At 37.9% G+C, this 20,505-nt stretch overlaps 1 protein-coding gene across 1 annotated transcript; it reads left to right on the top strand.

Moving 5' to 3' along the window:
- The first annotated feature begins 32 nt into the window (after nucleotides 1–32).
- PLIN1 (perilipin 1) lies at nucleotides 33–20,302 on the top strand. Its single transcript, XM_051981089.1, has 9 exons — nucleotides 33–2,608; nucleotides 3,253–3,311; nucleotides 8,615–8,819; nucleotides 9,735–9,817; nucleotides 12,614–12,878; nucleotides 14,582–14,766; nucleotides 15,739–15,930; nucleotides 16,503–16,742; nucleotides 18,775–20,302. The coding sequence occupies exons 2-9, from the start codon at nucleotides 3,267–3,269 to the stop codon at nucleotides 19,186–19,188; spliced, it is 1,629 nt and encodes a 542-aa protein (XP_051837049.1). The 5' UTR covers nucleotides 33–2,608; nucleotides 3,253–3,266; the 3' UTR covers nucleotides 19,189–20,302.
- The last annotated feature ends 203 nt before the right edge of the window (nucleotides 20,303–20,505 follow it).

Below are 20,505 nucleotides of genomic sequence, written 5' to 3'. Positions count from 1 at the left end.
AAAATCCGGGAAGAAAAACAAAAATGTAAACAGTTTATATTCATTTCCCAGTGTTCTTTCTTTGGGTATAGCTGCTTCTGTCCATCATTGATCAATTGAAACTGAGTTAGATCTTCTCTTTGTCAAAGAAATCCACTTCCATCAGAATACATCCTCATACAGTATTGTTGTTGAAGTATATAATGATCTCTTAGTTCTGCTCATTTCATTTAGCATCAGCTCATGTAAGTCTCTCCAGTCCTCTCTGTATTCATCCTGCTGGTCATTTCTTACAGAACAATAAGATTCCATAACATTCATATACCACAGTTTATCCAACCATTCTCCAATTGATGGGCATCCATTCATTTTCCAGCTTCTAGCCACTACAAACAGGGCTGCCACAAACATTTTGGCACATACAGGTCCCTTTTCCTTCTTTAGTATCTCTTTGGGATATAAGCCCAGAAGTAACACTGCTGGATCAAAGGGTATGCACAGTTTGGTAACTTTTGGGGCATAATTCCAGATTGCTCTCCAGAATAGTTGGATTCCTTCACAACTCCACCAACAATGCATCAGTGTCCCAGTTTTCCTGCATCCCTTCCAACATTCATCATTATTTTTTCCTGTCATCTTAGCCAATCTGACAGGTGTGTAGTGGTGTCTCAGAGTTGTCTTAATTTGCATTTCTCTGATCAATAGTGATTTGGAACACTTTCATATGAGTCATCTACATTCTTTTCACAGTTTTATAAACCAAGGATTTAAAAAATTCTTTAGCAATAACTATAAACTTCTTTGTACTTAAGGCTCTAGGTACAAGGTCAGCTACTTAGTTTTCTCTGTCTTCTTACCTGTTTGCCACCACCATTGAACCTGTCACAAGTCACTGAGGTTTGGACAGTCTGGCAGATGTGAGATAATTATATTCCTATTAATAGCAAGGAAAATAAATTTTTATCTTGTCCCAACTTCTCAATCAAGATATAAGCCTGAAGCCGAATATTTATGTACCTTCCTGTGAATTTAACCTTCCTGTTTGTCTCTCTAGGGCCTACCCAATATTAACTCCTCAGCACTATTATGTTTGCTTTGCCCTCTTATGTAAAGAGAGATGGATAAGTATATTTTTATTTGTCTGCCCTCTATTGTTTGTAGAACAAACTTCTCCAGGCTTGGAAAAAAATTGTCACTCCTGCACTATACTTTGGGAACATTTTATAACTTAAGAATTACCTGGTGAATTAAGTCCAGCAAAATACATTAAAGAGCAGAATAGAGACACAAATTGGATAAGTTTAGTGCTAAATGTTCTGTTTAAAGTCCCTTCTATACTGAGTAGCTTAGTTTCATATTCACAAGCAAGGGTAATTAAGGTAAATTCATTATGAGATCATCTCAGGGAATTCACCTGTCAAAATATCCAGCCTCAAGGTTTCCTTTTAGGAGCAACTGAAAGAAATTGCAAGAATTAGATTGGTTAACTGGAAATTGTCACACTGATAGCACTTTTTGTGGAAAGGGAACTAAATTAGGAAATAAGGGTTTAAGGGATATTGACATCATTCAGAGACCTAGACTTCAAAAAGTATGGGGTATGCTTCAGAATATTTGTTGCCCAAGAATTGGAAATTGAAGAAATATCCATCAATTGAGAAATGGCTAAACAAATTGTAGTAAATGATTATAAGGGGATACGATTATTTTATAAGAAATGTGCTTATAAGCAGGTAAATTTCAAAAAAACCTGGAAAGACTTAAATGAACTGATTTTGAGTGAAGTGAGTATAACCAAAAGACCATTGTGCACAGTAACAACAATACTGCGCAATGATCAGCTGTGACAGATTTAGCTTTTCTCAGCAATTTTATGATCCAAGACAAGTCCAAGAAACTTGTGATGGAAAATGCTGACCATATCAAGAGAAAGAACTATGGAGTCTGAGTGCAGATCGAATCATTATTTTCACTTTGGGGATTTTTTTTCTTGTGGTTTTTCCCTTTTGTTCTGGGCCTTCTTTTACAACATTACTAATATGGGAATATGTTTAACATGATTGTATATATATAACTTATATCAGATTGCTTGCTATCTTGGTAGGGGGAAGGAAGAAGGGAAAAAAATTTGGAGCTCAAAATCTTACAAAGATAAATGTAAACTATATATGTAATTGGAAAAAAAATAAAATACTAGTAAGTTAAAAAAAAAAGAATATTTGTTGATCTTCACTTTCAAAGCCTGGCATAGCATTTTCTCTAAAACTGGATCCTCTTCAACTCTAGGAACCACCCCCTTAGTTATCCAATCATCCGTGTAAAAGTTAGGATTTGTCCAGGGGGACCATTGGTCAAATTACTATGGTAGCCAACTGACACACCTCCTTTGTCCCCTCTTTCCTTTGGCTGAGAAGTGATTAGGTCTTCTCAAGATTTGACTTCTCAGAGTTACTGGAGATAATATTGCCTAAGAAGTTGTTCACCCTGCAAATTCTGCTGGGTAGCTGATCCAGTGCAGGGTAACTAGTCAGGTGGAGTGAGTTGGAGGGGTAGCAAGTAGTAAAGTCTGCTAGGAAGACATCTATCTTATTTGTGCTGTTTCCATTGTTTAGGAGGAACAGAACTAGTGGTAAGTGCTCTTGGGAAATTGCTGGGTGTCATGATAGCCCTTGAGATTGTAACAGGAGAAGGGCACTAATTGTGAAGTAATTGGGATTTTGACAGGAACTTTTAGCTTTTGGTTGCAAGTATGTCAGGTACAATGGAACCAGGCAAATACCTCTCCATTCTGCCTTCCTTCAGGAGGAAGACTCAGTTGGTTTCCAAACTGACTGCTTTCTAAATCTCAATGTGGTAAAAAGGAACTTTAAGATGATGTCTTGGTCTGTAGAAAGAAGAATCCAGTATCTTTTATATTAAACCTAAAGCAGAGTCTTACCTCATTTGCTTTCTTTCCTCCTAGTTTTACTAACAGACAACAGCTTTGCTAATACCCCTTGTTCCCTTCCTGATCTCCCTGGGCCTTTGGCTTTGTGCTGTGTTGACCAGCTGCAGTCTATCACTGTAGATAGTAGAAGCTTTGCTCTTGAGATATACGGAAGGATTGAATTTAACCTCTGTGCAGTAGTTTTGTGCGATATTTCCTATCCCAGGAACCAGAACCTTCAACCACTCACTGTAATGGCCTATCCCCAGAACCTCAAGTATTGAGGGGGATTGAGCTTGGGAGTATAGAGACAGACACTAAAAGTCATGGAATCCTCTGCTTTACAGACTGAAGTATTGAGATGGCTGTCGACAGGAGCCGGACCACGATGGATGGAAACCACCCAGTAAGTTGTGTATATTTGAAACAATTAATGGGAACCTATGGGTGGGGAAATAGAATATGCACGGTGTATATTTTTAGGGATTCAATAACAGAATATACCTAGATTTGAATGGATATCTGCAAAGTACTTAAGGAAGGTGATGGAAAAATACTAGTTGGAAATATGGTTTTTTTAAAAATCATTCTACAGTTATATTAGTAATCATAGAAAAAAGTTTTAAAAATAGGATTATGGGATTTTACAACTAGAAGGAATCTTAGAGATCATCATCATCTTCATTTTACAGATGAGAAAGTGATATCCACAAAAGTGAAAATAACTTTGCTCAAGCTCAGAGTAAGTTAGATTTTGAGCTTAGCTTCAAGTCTTTTTTCTACTATACTACAATATAGCTAATGTTAAGTGATTTAATGTATCACAAGATTTAAGTATCTTTAAAGTATCTCTGAATTTCTGTTACATGAAATATTTCAGCACTTATAAGGATGTGTGTCAGTGACCAGTAGGATCTTTGATTCAGACTCACTTCACATCATGTCGTTTGTGGAATTTCAAAATTATGTCTCTGAACTAATGCTCTTCCTTATGCTAAAGTTAGCCCTAAAACACCACTGTGCTAGAGTAATTCTTATGAATGCCACAAAGAGCCATAGACCGAAGGGACCTGAAGATACCTGGCAGCAAGACCTTCATCTCAATTAGGTAAACATAAAGTCATTCAGAATAGGAGGCCTTACCATCTTAGCACCACTTTATATTTTGACTCTTCCACAAATGATTCCTCTCAACTATGTCCAAAATTTCTGTATAAGGTATCCCAGAGAGTATTTTCTTGCTTATATCCATATAATTTTCTAGTTTCAGATTTACCCCAGGGAGAGGGATGCTTAGAATACTTTTGTCATAAACACATAAATTATTTGGTAATTAGTCATCAAACATATCTCTTTGACAGATAAATTTTCCCCTTCTAGATCAGGAAAGTACAGAAAGTTCGTGTTAATCTCTTAAACCCAAAATATGACTGCTTGTCCTGTTTTAATTTGCCTTCTCTTACTGTGTCTAAGGTTCCTGAACTCAGGTTGCTTGATAAATAAAATAACTTTATCACTATGTGTTTTAACATTACTGTGGTCATGTTTTGAACAAAAAAAAAAACAAATTATGACAGAGAAACCTATATTTATGACTATGAGAGCTTGTCTCAAGCCCATGAAAATTCATAACATTTCTCCAATTCTTCCTAGTTGAGAGACAGAGATGCAGAAGCATCAGAATCAAATTCAGTAAAAAGGAAAAAAGAAAACCCATTAAATATGCAGTATAAGGAAAGGTGATTTTCCATTTGGGTGAAATTCATAACAAGAAAGGGATTTGCCATTCCTAGATATCTAACTAACTAACCTTGGTGATTGGGTTGTTGGATTAGTATGTAAAGGATATTCTAGTGTTAAGGATCCTATGTTCCACCCTCAGATCTCTGTAATCTGAATTTGGTTCTTCTTCCTGGGTCTGTTCTCTTTCACCATCATAAAAGGTAATTCAATACTACTATTATAACTTTATATTGATGAAAGAATTAATCTTCATCATCAAATACCCTTTAGTACTTAGTGACACTTAGATACAGAGATTAATCAAAGACATTGTATTACCATTGAAATTTATTTTTTGAGTCCAATATGTCTGAGTTTATGATTATGCTAATATGTTCTCTTCCACTACTATTCTTTTAAGAGTTTGAACAAAGACATAGAGCTCAGTGCTCTCATTTTCCTGAATGTTAGGCATATGGGGGAACCAAGAGTATGAGGCAAAATTATATCATCAACTAGATGATACAGTCATTTGTATTTTTTTAAACACCTTTTTCTTAACTTGTCCTGATTTTCAAAATAGGAAAAAGAGTAGATTCTGGAACTATAAACTGGTAAGTTTGGTACAACTTTAACAAAATTAAACATTTTTGTGAACATTTAGAAAAGATTCAAGTAATTACTAGAAGCCAGTATAGATTCTCTGAAAACAAATCATGTCAAATTAACTTCTTTCAGTTGATAAGGTTAATTGTCAATAGTTCAGGGATATGCAAGATATTTTAGATACATGTAGACAAAATAGTTACATGTAGATAAAATAGATCATGTGTTAACTAGATTCACAGATGACTTAACCAGGGAACCTCAGGAACATTGTAGTTGAGTTAACTTGGAATGAAATTTCTAGTAAGTACCACAGCTCTTTGCCCTTCATCCAGTACCATTTAGCATTTTGGAAGTAACTATATCATTCACATGTGACATAAATCTGAAAAGGATAGTTAATTTTGAATCTTGATTCAGTTTTTTTTATTGTATTAACTCCCAGGTTGGAAAACTAACTAAACCCAACAAAATTATATTTAACAAGTGACACATATAAAGTCTCATCTTTAGATTCACAAAATTATTGTGAATAATATATAGGGAAGTATAGGGAAGATCTAGGTTGGCAGTAATTCATTTGAAAAAGATATAGATATTTCTGCTATCCACAAGCTGAACTTGAGCCCACAGCATGATGAAGCTGCTAAAAATAGTAGGCTATATTTTAAAAGGTATATGGCATCTATATTATGGGAAGTAATTATTCCATGGTACTCTGTGTTTAATTAGGCAAAATCTGAAATAATGTTTAATTTGGCGTGCTATATTTTAAGAGAGACACTGACAAACCAGAGAGTAACAGGATAGTGAGGAATCTAAAACTGATGTCATATTAGTAAATGAGATGTTTGACCTGAAGAAGTAAAAAGATGAAAGGGAGATATAATACCTTTCTTCAGTTATTGAAAGAACTGTCAAGTAAAAGAAAGAGTAGGTATTCTATGTTATTTAGAGGGCATTACTACTGGCAATAGATAATAGTTATAGTGAAAAAATTTCCACATATATAAGAACTTTTTAGTACATTAGTTATAAGCATCTAATTGTGGAAGGTCTGCCTCATTAAGTAGTAAACTCCCAATTATTAGATGTACATAAGCTACAGATGATTGACTATCTCTTATTTTGTAGATGGAATTCTTGAATTGGTTGGGAAGTTGGGCTAGATAGCCTCTAAGGTATTTTCTAACTCTTAAGTTTCCATTTTTTCTCTAAACTAAATTTATGTGCACTGAAGTTCAAACAACTTCAATTATGACATCAAAAAGTCCAAAAAATGTTTAGAACACCAGACGTGATGAAGTGAAACAGACAAAATACTTCTGGATAATTTAAGGCAAGAGATTTTGCTAGTAGATTGAAAAATTGTATATTGTTCATCATGGAAGTCTTTCTGGAAAAGATGTACTTTTATTTCAGTTGGAATGAGGGAAAAAAAAATATATATATATATATATATATACATATATATATATATATATATATTATAAAGAGAGAAAGAGAGAGCTTGGTTACTTAACAAAAAGAAGTTGGCTTTTGCTGAAAACCTGGACTGTAACTAATAGGTTCTTTACATTCATGTGTACCATCTTAATTTCTCTACCCATGCCCTTTCACATGTAAAAAGTGGAATGTCTAGAGGCCTTGGCAGAATACATTTTCTTGATTTTGACAGTAACTCTTTACTTCTGCCTTTGCACCGTCAGGATACTGCAGCTGTTAAAATTAATAGCTCACCGGACAGGCAGTGGCTGTAATACTGGTAAATGCTAGAGGTGATGTTTTTGTTAAACAGGTGGAATTTTTGCTGAATTCCTTTTATTCCTTTTAATCTTTCCTTTAAGTGCATGCCTGAGTTGGGTTAACACAATCTAATGTAAGGAAAAGGTGAATATAAGGTTCTGCTGACAGAAATGGCAGGGTGGTTAGAGGGAAAGAAGGGGAAAATGAGGAAATTGATGCTTCCTTTTCTTTTTTTTAATTATAGCTTTTTATTGACAGAATATATGCATGAGTAATTTTTCAACACTGACCCTTGCAAACACTTCTAATCCACCTTTTCCCTTCCTTCCCTTTACCCTCTCCCCTAGATGGCAGGCAGTTTCACACATGTTAAACATATTAAAATATATCTTAAGTACAATATATGTGTACATATATAGTTCTCTTGTTGCACAAGAAAAATCGGATTTAGAAAGGTAAAAATAACCTGGGAAGAAAAATAAAAATTCAAGCTAACAATAATAGAAAGAGTGTAAATACTATGTTGTGGTCCACACTTATTTCTCAGTGTTCTTTTGATGGGTGTAGCTGGTTCTGTTCATCACTGATCAATTGGAATTTAATTGGATCCTCTTATTGCCGAAAATAGCCACTTCCATCAGAATTGATCCTCATATGGTATTGTTGTTGAAGTGTATAATCTCTTGGTTCTGCTCATTTCACTTAGTATCAATTCATGTAAGTCTTTCCAAGACTCTCTCTATTCATCTTGCTAGTCATTTCTTATACAACAATAATATTCCATAACATTCATATACCACAATTTACTTAGCCATTCTTCAATTGATGGGCATCCATTCAATTTCCAGTTTCTAGGCTATGAAAAGGGTTGCCACAAGCATTTTTGCACACACAGATCCCTTCCCCTTCTTTAAGATATAAGTCCAGTAGTAACACTGCTGGATTAAAGGGTATGCACAGTTTGATAACTTTTTGAACATAGTTCCAAATTGCTCTCCAGAATGGTTGGATTCATTCACAATTCTACCAACAATGCATCAGTGTCCCAGTTTTCCCACATCCCCTCCAACATTCATCATTATTTTTTCCTGTCATCTTAGCCAGTCTGACAGGTGTGTAATGATATCTCAGAGTTGTCTTAATTTGCATTTCTCTGATCAATAATGATTTGGAACACCTTTTCATATGAATAGAAATAGTTTCAATTTCATCATCTGAAAATTGTTTGTTCATATCCTTTGACCATTTATCAACTGGAGAATGGCTTGATTTCTTGTAAATTAAAGCCAATTCTCTCTATATTTTGGAGATGAAGCTTTTTTCAAAAACTTTAACTGTAAAGATGTTTTCCCAGTTTATTGCTTCCCTTCTAATCTTGTCTGCATTAGTTTTGTTTGTACAAAAGCTTTTTAACTTGATATAATCAAAATTATCTATTTTGTGATCAATAATGATCTCTGGTTCTTCTTTGGTCACAAATCCCTTCCACTTCCACAGGTCTAAGAGGTAAACTATCCTATGTTCTTCTAATTTATTTATAATATTATTCTTTATGCCTAAATCATGAGCCCATTTTGATCTTATCTTGGCGTATGGTGTTAAGTGTGGGTCCATAATGCTTCCTTTTCTTATTAGGAGCAAGAAAATGTTCTTCAGAGAGTCTTTCAGCTGCCTGTGGTAAGTGGCACCTGTGAGTGTTTCCAAAAGACCTACACCAGCACCAAGGAAGCTCATCCTCTTGTGGCCTCTGTATGTAATGCCTATGAGAAAGGTGTACAAGGAGCTAGCAACCTAGCTGCATGGAGCATGGAGCCTGTGGTCCGACGGCTGTCAACACAATGTGAGTTGCAGAAACTTGGAACTATTTGTCTGTCCGACTTTTCTTAGCCCTCAGAGAATCCTTTATTTCTACTGACATTTCCACTAAAGTATTGAAATTGTTTTGGAAGAGTGGTATGGAAAGAGACCTGAACGTACTGGATAGTAGAAGATGCTAGTAAAAGGCAAACTACTAAATTAAGTAATATATCCATTGAGAGCAATGAAGCAATGTAATCTGGCATGGATTCAGAGTCTATAGTTACAGCTCTAAAAAATTCATAAGTTATTAAATGAATATTGAAGAGTCCACTGTTCTCTCTATATTGAATAAAATTTTCACTTAGATTTCAGCTGGTCCAGCATCTCTACTCTCTTAAGGAAAGGTGTATCTCAGAGACCTCCAGAGCTTGACAGTAAAAAGAGTCATACTTAAAGACCTTGGTCCTGGGTCCAAGCCTTTATGATCTTGTTTAAGATTTTAAGCAAAATCTAACTGAAATTTTAGAATACTTCAAAAGGCCAAGCAAATTTTTGTTTCACCTGATATTCCTGGTTCAATGAATAAGGATTCCAGTCCCTGAGACTTCACAAGCTAATAAAGAAGAAAACTTGTAAAAAGCAATCTCTATTTACTAGATTACCCACTAGCCTTCAGTTCTCCAACTATAGATAAAAGACCATCTTTTCCCAACCTATCATATATCCCCAAAGCTGATCTAGAAGTGAAAATGGCTACAGGTCAGTCTCAACCAAAGGACCCAGGAGATGGTGTTATTTGGGATTAAACTCTAGGATTCAGATCTGTTCATGGAGATGACACGTATTCTGTGATATGTGATTTGACAATATTCTATATCCTTATATTTCTCCCAGTAAACTCCAGTTTCTCAAAATAAAGTGGATTTGTTAACTTCAGTGCTGTTTTTTTCTTTAGTCACAGCTGCCAATGAGCTAGCCTGCCGTGGATTAGACCACTTGGAAGAAAAGATTCCTGCTCTCCAATACCCTCCAGAAAAGGTGAGGAAATCTCTTCTCCATGTTTTGTATCTCATGACCTGCTTCCTTTTCAAGTAATCAAAACATTCACTCCTATCCCCCACCCCATTAGATCTCAGAATTACTTTCTTTTCTTTTCTTTTTTAATTTATTTTTAAAATACATTGCTTTATAAATCATATTGGGAGAGAAAAATCAGAGCAAAAGGGGAAAACCAGGGGAGAGATTTAAAAAAGAAAAGAAGTGAACATAGTATTATTGATTTACATTCAGTCTCCTTAGTTCTTTTTCTGGATGCAGATGACATTTTCTGTCTAAAATCTATTGGGATAGCTTTGTGTCATTGAACTACTGAGAAGAACCAGGCCTTTCATAGTTGATCTTTGTATATTCTTGCTATTATAGTGTACAATGTATTCCTGGTTCTGCTTGTGACACTCAGCATCAGTTCCTATAAATCTTTCCAGGTCTTTCTAAAATCAACTTGTTCATCATTTTTTATAGAACAATAATATTCCATTACCTTCATATACATATAACTTGTTCAGCCATTCCCCAAATGATGGGCATCTACTCATTTTTCAATTCTTTACTGCCACAACAGGAGCTGCTACAAACATTTTTTGCACATGTGGGTCCTTTTCCCTCCTCTATGATTTCTTTGGGATACAGACCCAGTAATGACACTGCTAAGTCAAAGAGTATGTAGAGTTTTATAGCTCTTTGGGCATAGTTCCAAATAGCTCTCCAGAATGTTTGGATCATTTCACAATTCCACCAACAATGCATTCATGTCCCAGTTTTCCCACATTCTCTACAACATTTATCATTATCTTTTTCTGTCATCTTAGCCATTCTGAGAAGTGTGAAGTGGTACTTCAGAGTTGTTTTAATTTGCATTTCTCTAATCAATAGTGATTTAGAGTATTTTTTCATATAACTACAGATGATTTTAATTTCACCATCTGAAAATTATCTGTTCATATCCTTTGACCATTTGTCATTTGGGGAATGACTTGTATTTTTATAAATTTGACACAGTTCTTTATATATTTTAGATATGAGACCTTTATCAAAAATACTGGTTGTAAAGATTTTTTTTTAGCTTTGTGCTTCATTTTTAATCTTGTTTCTGTTAGTTTTATGTAAAACCTTTTTTATCAATATAACCATTTTACCTTTCATAATGCTCTCTAGTTCTTCTTTGGTCATAAATTCCTCCTTCTCCAGAGATGTGATAAGTAAATTATTCTTTGTTCTCCTAATTTGTTTATAGTTTTCATCCTTTATGCCCAAATCTTGTATCCATTTTGACTTTATTTTGGTACGAGGTATGAGATGTAAGTCTATGTCAACTTTTGAACATATTATTTTCCAGTTTTCCCAGCAATTTTTATCAAAGAATGAGTTCTTATTCTAGAAGCTAGAGTTTGGGGGTTTATCAAATGCTAGGTTGCTGTAGGCCTTGATTATTGTGTCATATATATCTAATTTATTCCAATGATCCACAACTTTATTTTTTAGCCAATACTACAGAATTACTTTCTTCAGAAAGAATAAGATAATCTTTTGAGGGGAGTGGAGAGTTGCTAAAAGATTCAATCCTTCTTTATGAAAACATCATCTCATTGAAGCCTGTAGCTAAGTCCTATTGTCTCTTTGACCCTGTGTTCCTCAGATTGGGTGTTCTTATGAGTTTTCCATGGTTTCTGTAACCTTGTTTTGGTTAATTTAGTAGAAGACAGTAGTCCAATTTGGCTGGAACAGAGTATGTGAAAGGGTGTACTAGGGCATAATTCTAGAGAGGTAGGGTAAAGTAGGTTGTAAGGCCTTGACTTTCAGGATCAAGAATTTAAAATTATTTGGTAGACAATGGGGAATCACTGAAAATTTTTTAATAAAGCAGTGGCAGCATGTTAGAAAAATTACTAGAACAATAGCTTGAAGGATATATTGGAGAATGAAAAGATTGGAGTCTGGAAGATCACTAGCAGGCTATTATAAAAGTCCCAACAAGAAGAGATAAAAGGGTTTGTATCAGGATAATTGCACTCAGGAAAGGAGAGGAGGAACTTATTGTGTAGATGTTTCGGAAATAGAAATGATTGCACTTGGAATCAAGAGTCAAAGGAGATTTAAAGTTTATGAGCCTAGGTGACTGGGACACAATGTCCCTTAAGGCTATAGCATAAAATAGGCAAGATCCCCTAGGAGCTGAGATTCATGTTCTTAGGGAAAAGGAGCTAGAAAGTATAGCTGCAATTGTCATAGGAAAGGGATGGATCCATTTTACAGCTAAAACCACCTCTAGACGTTCATCCAAACACTAACAGCCTTGAAATGTGGAACAGAGAAGAGATGCTCTGAGCCCTCAATACCTAGAACTTTACAAAAAATTCCTCCTTTATTCAATAGATAGGTATTAAGTATGATATAGTGGATAGAAAATTGCACTCAGACAAGAGGACCTGGATTTAAGTCCTGCCTCAGATACTTATTAGCTGGGTAATCCAGGATAAATCATTTAACCTTTTTCTGACTCAGTTCCCCCAATTGTTAAATAAATTGGTTGGATTTTATTGCTTTTAGAGTCCCTTTCAACTCTAAATCTATCCTTGGTAGTAAGGGAGAGATACAAATATATGACATAATTCCTCCCCTAAAGGAATTTACATTTTAGTACAGGAGTTATGGTAGCTATACAGACAACAAATCTAGTGCAAATTAGGATCTGGCAGATGCATGATGACAGTTTAAAATGCTCTAAAATAACATTTTAAAAAATATATTTTTGAGGGTGAGTTTTGTTGCTTACAGATTGCTTCTGAACTAAAAGACACCATCTCCACCAGGATCCGAAGTGCCAGGAACAGCTTCAGTGTCCCCATTGCCAGCACTTCAGATAAGGTCCTGGGGGCAGCTTTGGCAGGCTGTGAGCTTGCTTGGGGCATGGCACGGGACACAGCTGACTATGCCTCCAGCACCCGAGTGGGTCAGTTGGCAGCTGGAGGAGCAGACTTGGCCTTAAGCAATGTTGAGAAGGTGGTGAACTACTTGATGCCAGCACCCAAGGAAAACCCAGGTATCCAATATCCAGAAAGCTGAGCAGGGTGGGTGGGTGAGGGCGAGGGGGGGAGAGATGGGGAGCAAGATAGAAACTAAGCAGAACCATTCTGCTTGAGAATGCCAGATTCTCTCAGTTTGCAGAAAATCAGAAATGGTGTGGACAGGTTAGGGATGTGGAGCCTTCAAGATAGAAGGAACCTTAACTATCACCCATCTTTCTACAAATGAGTTCATCTCTTCTACTAACCTGGATTCCATTGAGGAATCAGAATATAATTGGTAGATCAGGAATTGGGAGACCAGGCCTCATTGTTCTATTATTGTAGGGCCCTTGTAATTGTGTTAATCTTTCTGGACTTCAGCCACTTCATCTACAAAATTTAGGGACTTGGACAAAATGATCCTAAGAGTGCTGCCAGTTCTCAAGTTCTATGGATATAATTTTTTAAAATAATTTTTTTATTGATAGAACGCATGCCAGGATAATTTTTTACAGCATTATCCCTTGCATTCACTTCTGTTCCGATTTTTCCCCTCCCTCCCTCCACCCCTTCCCCCAGATGGCAAGCAGTCCTTTACATGTTGAATGGGTTGCAGTATATCCTAGATACAATATATGTGTGCAGAACCGAACAGTTTTCTTGTTGCACAGGGAGAATTGGATTCAGAAGGTATAAATAACCCGGGAAGAAAAACAAAAATGCAAGCAGTTTATATTCTTTTCCCAGTGTTCTTTCTCTGGGCGTAGCTGCTTCTGTCCATCTTTGATCAATTAAGGCTCTCTTTATCGAAGAGATCCACTTCCATCAGAATATATCCTCATACAGTATCTTTGTTGAAGTATATAATGATCTCCTGGTTCTGCTCATTTCACTCAGCATCAGTTCATGTAAGTCTCATATGGATATAATTTGAAAGAATGAAATGTGGAGTCTTCAGATCATACATCAGTATGCATGAAAATTAGAGATTGTTAAAAGCTTCCAGATCAACTCTTTCATTCTGCAAATGAAGACCCAGAATGAGAGTCATCTGAGACCTGGAAAGTGGGAGTGATTTGTCTAAAATCACATATTAAGGTCATATTTCAAGTTAATGGCAAAATAGAGACTAGAATCAAGTACCCAATTCATCCATCTTTTCCTTAAATTAAGGGTCCCTCTTTTGTGTCATTGGCCCCATTAGCAGTCTGATGAAGCCTATAGATCCTTTCTCAGAATAATGTTTTTAAAAATATAAAATAAAGTAATTGGCTGATGAAGAAAACTGGTTATATTGAAATAATGATCAAAACATTAAAAAATTATAGTAATATTTCTAGCAACAATTTAATAATAATCAGCAATTTTTAAGTAGCAATGAGTGTTGGCAATATCTTAGGATGTAATATAATATAAAATATAATTTTATTATATAATATAATAAGAATAATATAAAATATAAACTTACTAGAGTTTGTTGCCTACATTCATTGCCTAATTGTTGCCTAAACTTTAGAGAGTAGTAAAATAAAGATTTTATTTTTTTTTCTCCATTCAAGATCACAGATGGCCAGATTCTATTCATAGACCTATTGGGGTCCATGGACTCCAGGTTAAGAACACCTTCCTTAGGCCATTCTGATTCCCCAAAATATAGTCTTAATATTTCCAGATATCATGGATCCACTCCTCACCATTTATTTGGTTTTTCTTTTCTCCTATTCCAATTCCAATGCAGCCCCAGTTCTGGAGCGCCCTAGTCCTCCCCAAGTTCAGCAGAAGCTGCTAAAGCCAAAGCCCAGCTTCCTTCAAAGAATTGGAACTTTAACCAACAATATCTCCCAGCATACTTTTCAGACGACTATCCAGACCCTCCGCTGGGGCCATGCGTTAGCCAAGTGGATCCCAGGTGTGGCTCCATTGGTGAGTTTCCACTTGGTCTCCAAATCACTCAACCCAAGAATTGATATGCACGACTCATCTCAGTATCTCCACTGCTCCTGCTTTCTATGCTCAGTGCCTCACTCCTAATTTAAGCTTACCAAAATAAAGAACTCATTTCCCAGTATGGACTGGGAGCTCCTGACTACAAAGGCTTGTTGGGATCCTAAGATCAGAGAATTTAAAATTGGAAGGAACCTTAGAGGACCAACACTCTCATTTTCACGGATGAGCCCAGTAAAGTTAAGTTCTTTACTCAAGGTCCCAATGGTAACAAATAGTAGAGTCGAGAAAGCATTGCTTGTGTAGTATTTGATAATAGCTCACATTATAGAGTCCTTGGCCATTTAAAAAATACTTTCCTCTGAGTCAGAAAGAATTGCAATTCTTCACTTTATCTTAAAGATGAGGAAACTGAGGTTGGGTAAGGAAAGGGATTTGCTTCAAAACTGCTTAAAATATACCTTTTTTTTCTTAAAATCTGAACAGTTGTATTTACATATATGTACATACATGCCTGGAAATGAGGTGATGCAATGGACATCCCAGTGGCCCTGAAGTCGGGAAGACTCAAAAATTTCAAGTTCAAATCTGGTCTCAGATGTGTACTATCTATGTGACCCTGGGCAAGTCATCCAACCCTGTTTACCCCAGTTCTTCATCTGTAAAATGAGCTGGAGAGGGAAATGGCATCCAGTATCCTTGCCAAGGAAACCCCAAAATGGAATCCCATAGAGTAACAGACAACTGAAGCAATTGCATAACAATAACAAATACCCATGGGTTCTTCCACAAAGCAACATTTATTCTGAGAAGATCTGTGTAGTTCTGAGTCTAGGTATCAGGAGGATTGGCAGGGTCTGTGTGCCTTCCCTTTGGGCTATTGCCTCTTCCTGACCCTCCTAACCCCGATTTCCACCCTTGCTCATCCTCTGTTGTTTGGCCTCCTTACAGAGCAGTATGGCCCAGTGGGGTGTGTCGGCTGCCCTGGAGGTCGTGTCAAGACCCCGATCCACATCAAGGGGAAACTGGCAATACAACCAGGCTCAGGAAGAGGAGGAGGACGAAGAGGAGGACGAGGAGGAGGAAGAGGAGGAGGACGAAGAAAACCTTGAAATGAGGAAGGAGGAGAACAAATTAAATGAGGTGAAAAGAATAAGCCAAGTGGTGTTGTATCTTTTAAGGCAGGTAAAGGGAGAGGAGGAGTGGAAGGGGAAGGTCCAAGCTAATTAGATTTAGGATAGAAGGAATATAGATGGTTATTTCAAATATAGCATTGTGTTTACTATACACCAAACTGCCTCATGTCACATAAACTCCTTCATTTTTCAGATGAGGAAGGGTAAGCCAGAAGATTATGTGGTATGTTCAAGACACACAAATAGTAAATAGCAAAGTCAGAATTTGAATCCAATCCCTCGAGCCCAAAGCCAGTGAATATTCTTTCCATTATCATTGTACCATGACCCAGAAATGGATTTATGCTTCCCTAATCCCATAGAGAGATGTCCACAGAGTGAGGTGGGAGTAGAAGGAGCCCATAGGTATGAATGTGGGCACATAAATCTGGGAGCAAAACTAGTTCCATATAGCTCTGAGGAAGGTCTGGAAGATACAGGTGACAGAAAGTATCTGGATGGGATGGAGAGTGGTAGGGGGTCAGTAGTTGGGCGTCGGGGGGTCATGATGAAGTCACTGACACAAATTCTTGCTCACAGACCAGGCCCAGTAACCAGAGCCTCTTAGGTAGTGTGGTTCACACTTTGCAGTCTGCCTACTTGACCACCGTCTCCACTGTCAAGTGGGCGCCCTTTGCCATCTGGAACAACACTGCTGGAAGACTGCTTCACCTTACTTCTGGTCAGGAAACCTTTGCCAAAGGCAGGGCAATGTCACTATCAGATGCCCTGAAAGGAGTCACAGACAATGTGGTGGACACAGTGGTGCACTATGTGCCAGTAAGTAGTCCCTGTGGCCACCCCAACCCCAGAGGCCTGGAGAAGGGCCAGTGGCTACTGGGAGGATGAGGACGTGGGGGAAGAGAGGATGCAGAGCATATGCCCAGATGAGGAAGGGCATTGAGGACTGAGTGCTAACTTGAGATCAGGTTGGATACTTGGCTCAATCCTCTCATCAGGCCTGGAGAAGGAAACATCTCAGTTCTCAGTAACTAGTTTAGGAAACAACTTAAAGTATGGCATCCTTGAATTTTAAAGCCAGAAAGGATATTAAGTCATTATCCTAGTCGAATTCTCCCTTTCTAAACTTCAAATTCCTCATTTTTAAAATAAGGGGGCCAGTCTAGATGATTTTAGAATTCTTCTCCAGTTCTTTATCTTTAGATTCGCTTTTTCCTTTTTCTTCTTTCCCTCTCTGGCTCTTACGGCTGAGGATCATTTTGAGTGGAGGTTAGGGCCCCCATGTCGGGACTGGAGTTCACCTCAGGAGTTTAGGGAGAATAAACTCAAGCATCTTAGATGAGGGAGGATTGTAGAATGTGAGAGCTAGAAGAGACTTTACCCTTCTCATTTTACAAATGGGGAAACTGAGTCTTTAAGTGACTTGCCCAGGGCCGTAGGAATACAAATTTAGAGGTAGAAGGGACCTTAGAGGCCATGTAGCCCAACTCTCATCTTACAAATCAAGAAACAAAAAAGTTAAATGGCTTCTCTAAGGTCACAAGGAATAAGTGGTAAGGCCAGATCCTCTGATCTCTTCCTACAGCATACCTAGGTAGTTAGTGGGAAAGCTCAGACTATATTGCTGATTCTCCTGATTCTTAGTCCTTTGGGACCCAAACAAACCTTTCTGGACTGCATGATCCCAAATTAAGGCCAAGTTCCCCAAGAAGTTCCTCTCCCAGCTCCGGGTATAATGCTTTAAGAGAAAAATAAATTACAATCTCCTTCCCTCATTTTCAGAAGTCTTTTACTTTCTGTGCTTGAATTCTCCAGGTGCTATTCTGTTCTCTCTTCCCTCCCCCTTGTTCTGATCCCCTACTATGAATTTATAATTGATCGCTAGGGTACATATAGCACTTTAAGGCTTGTAAAGTACTAATGTCTGTTGTCCCATTTGATCCTCTCTACCCTGAGAAGTAGGTACTAATTATTATTTCTATTTTACAGATGAGGAAACCAAAGCTGAGAGAGGCTTGCTTATATTATTATCTTACATTATTATTATTATAGAGCCAATAAGTGTCTGAGTCAGGGCTAGAACTCTGGTCTTCCTGACTCTTGTCTAGCCCTTTATCCATTATGGCAAGTAGCTGCTCTACTTTCATACAAAACAGGGGATTTTAGAATACAGATATAATTGCAAAGGAAAGCACTTCATTCAGAAGCTGCCCCAGAGATGATGCAAATTCCAGGTATTAAACTGCAGGAAATATTACTGAGCCAATTCTCCCTTCTGAGAAGGGATCTATTGGGACAGTCATGTCCTAATGGACATATGGAGGACTTCTGAGGGAACTTTATTATCTCAGAGGCCTTCAACTTGATGTCAGTCTCAAAAGTGGAGGGGTGTAAGTGGCCATCTCAAGTCACAAAAGCCATCCAGGACCCTTTTCAATCACTAGAAAGTTTTTCTAGCAACTATGGCTATGACCAGCAGTTGTTCCTGGGACCTCTCTGATATTTTCAGCCCTTGTATAACTTTGCCATTGAACCCAACCAGAAATCACTTAACCTTTGAGTTTATTTTCTCATTTATAAAACAAGGATGGTAATAACATGGGTTCTGTGTACATTAGAAAGTTATGAGGAAAAGGTTTTGTAAAGCCTAAAGTGCTATAGAAATTTGAGCCATCTGTTTACTTCACAATGCCTTGTGTCTTGCCAGATGTTCAATCAATGTAAAATGAATTTTTAAAATATTGAACCTAACGTAACTGAGAGAGTGGAAGAAAAAGTAGGGGATGGTGAATTAGGGGGAGCATTATCAAATGAAAGCCCTACTCTCTAACTTAGACCCCTGCCTCTGCAGCTCCCCAGATTATCACTGATGGAGCCGGAGAGCGAGTTTCAGGATATAGATAACCCTCCATCTGACACTGATCGAAGTGAAGGGGCCAGTTCTCCCACCCCTGAGGTCCCAAGCAAGCTCCTGCACCGTAGCAGCCTGAGGAGTACCCGGAACTGCAACGCTCTCTCCTTCCTGGGCCTAGAAGACAAACTCTTTACACAGCAGAAAGTGTTGGACCAGGTGCCCCAGCAGCGCAGCTCCCTTCACCGTGGCCCCACCTTTGAGCCTGACACACCTGCCAGTAGCCGTTCTATGTTCTCCTCCTACCACCGTGAGAAACCCACCCGCCGTGTGAGTGACAGCTTCTACCGGCCCAGCGTCATGGAGCCCATCTACAACCGGATCCACCACAGCCAGCTTTACAAGAAGAACTGACCCAGGTCCAAGTCCCTGTAACCAGCCCTTCCTTGGTGCCCTCGGTTGGTCCCTTCAGTTAGCTCTCATACCTTGCTACAATTGCCATGCCCAGCTTATTCCTGCTGCCTCCCCAGAGAAAAGCAAATCCTGGATCTTAGGAGAACTCAGTCCAGTGACCTCTGTGTCTCCTTACAACTTACATAATCACTCATTGCTTTGACAGAATCCTAGGTATCCTTTAGATGGATTCCCCCCTCTCCCTTCCAGCTTGCCAGAAAGATACCACCAGCACTGAGACCAACATGAGGGCAAAACTGAGGGCTTCTGGTGCTTGGAGGCACCAAAACCAAGATCCAGAAACTCCTCACTCCAAGGAGCTCCCAGTGTAACTGAATCAGGTCTAAATATAAAGAATGAGGTCTGGGGAAGAGGGAAATTTGTGCTTTTAAACCTGCTTCATCTCATTTAAGTCAGTTATGCCCCTCAAAGTAGTTCCCTTGGGAGCTGATATAGTCTTCCAGTGGTGCAACTCCTGCTCAAACACATCTAGACTTTTTCTTTGGCAAAAGCCTCCAAGGTCCTGTTTGTGGCCACACAAGAAGGCCAACTTTCCCCTTTGTATGGTCAGATCTCCTTAACAGGAACCTACATGAGATTTTGAAGATTATCTAGTCCAAATGCCTTGTCTTATAGATAAGTGAGTGGTGGCCCAGGGAGCTTGAGTTACTAGCCCAAAGTCATATAGGATATAGAACCAGACCCAGGTCATTTGACTTGAAATCCCCTCCTTCTCAATTTCTTTCTTTCTTTCTTCTTTTTTTACAAGGCAATTAGAGTTGTGACTTGCCTAGGGTCACATAGCTAGGAAGTGTTAAGTGTTTGATGCCAGACTTGAACTCAGGTCCTCCCGAGTCCAGGACTAGGGCTCTATCCACTGTACCATGTAGCTCCTTCTTACTTTTGACCCAAATTGACTCCAGATATCCAAAAATCAAATCCATCCTCAAAGAAGAAAAGGTTTGTCACCAATGAGATTATTCAAAAGGAATTGTTCTGAAGACAATTCCCAAAAAATTGTTCTCAAAGTGTTTTGAGCAATGTGTTGGAATAAATGTATGGGCTTTCCAAGGGACTTCTTTGAGGGAGACTGTACTCATTTGGACATTTAAAATGTAGGATATTGATTTAACCCCGCCTCCATAAAAACTGCCTTGATTGGATAGTTTCCCCTTAGCTAGTAACCCTTCCTTCCACTGCATGTAGGTTGGAAGCTGTTTAAAGATACATCTCTTTATCTCTTAAATAACACCTACTTTCTCAGGTTTTCCATTTGCA

The sequence above is a fragment of the Antechinus flavipes genome, chromosome 2 (assembly GCF_016432865.1).
Source record: "Antechinus flavipes isolate AdamAnt ecotype Samford, QLD, Australia chromosome 2, AdamAnt_v2, whole genome shotgun sequence".
In the NCBI taxonomy this organism is placed as follows: Eukaryota; Metazoa; Chordata; class Mammalia; order Dasyuromorphia; family Dasyuridae; genus Antechinus; species Antechinus flavipes.
This window is presented reverse-complemented; position numbering and strand designations above follow the sequence as displayed.

Bases quoted from the DNA above. Each gene is read 5' to 3' on its own strand.
- PLIN1 (XM_051981089.1), top strand. From the start codon at position 3,267: ATGGCTGTCGACAGGAGCCGGACCACGATGGATGGAAACCACCCA. The intron at 8,820-9,734 runs GTGAGTTGCAGA...TTTTTTCTTTAG, and splicing joins CCGACGGCTGTCAACACAAT to TCACAGCTGCCAATGAGCTA. The intron at 9,818-12,613 runs GTGAGGAAATCT...TGTTGCTTACAG, and splicing joins TCCAATACCCTCCAGAAAAG to ATTGCTTCTGAACTAAAAGA.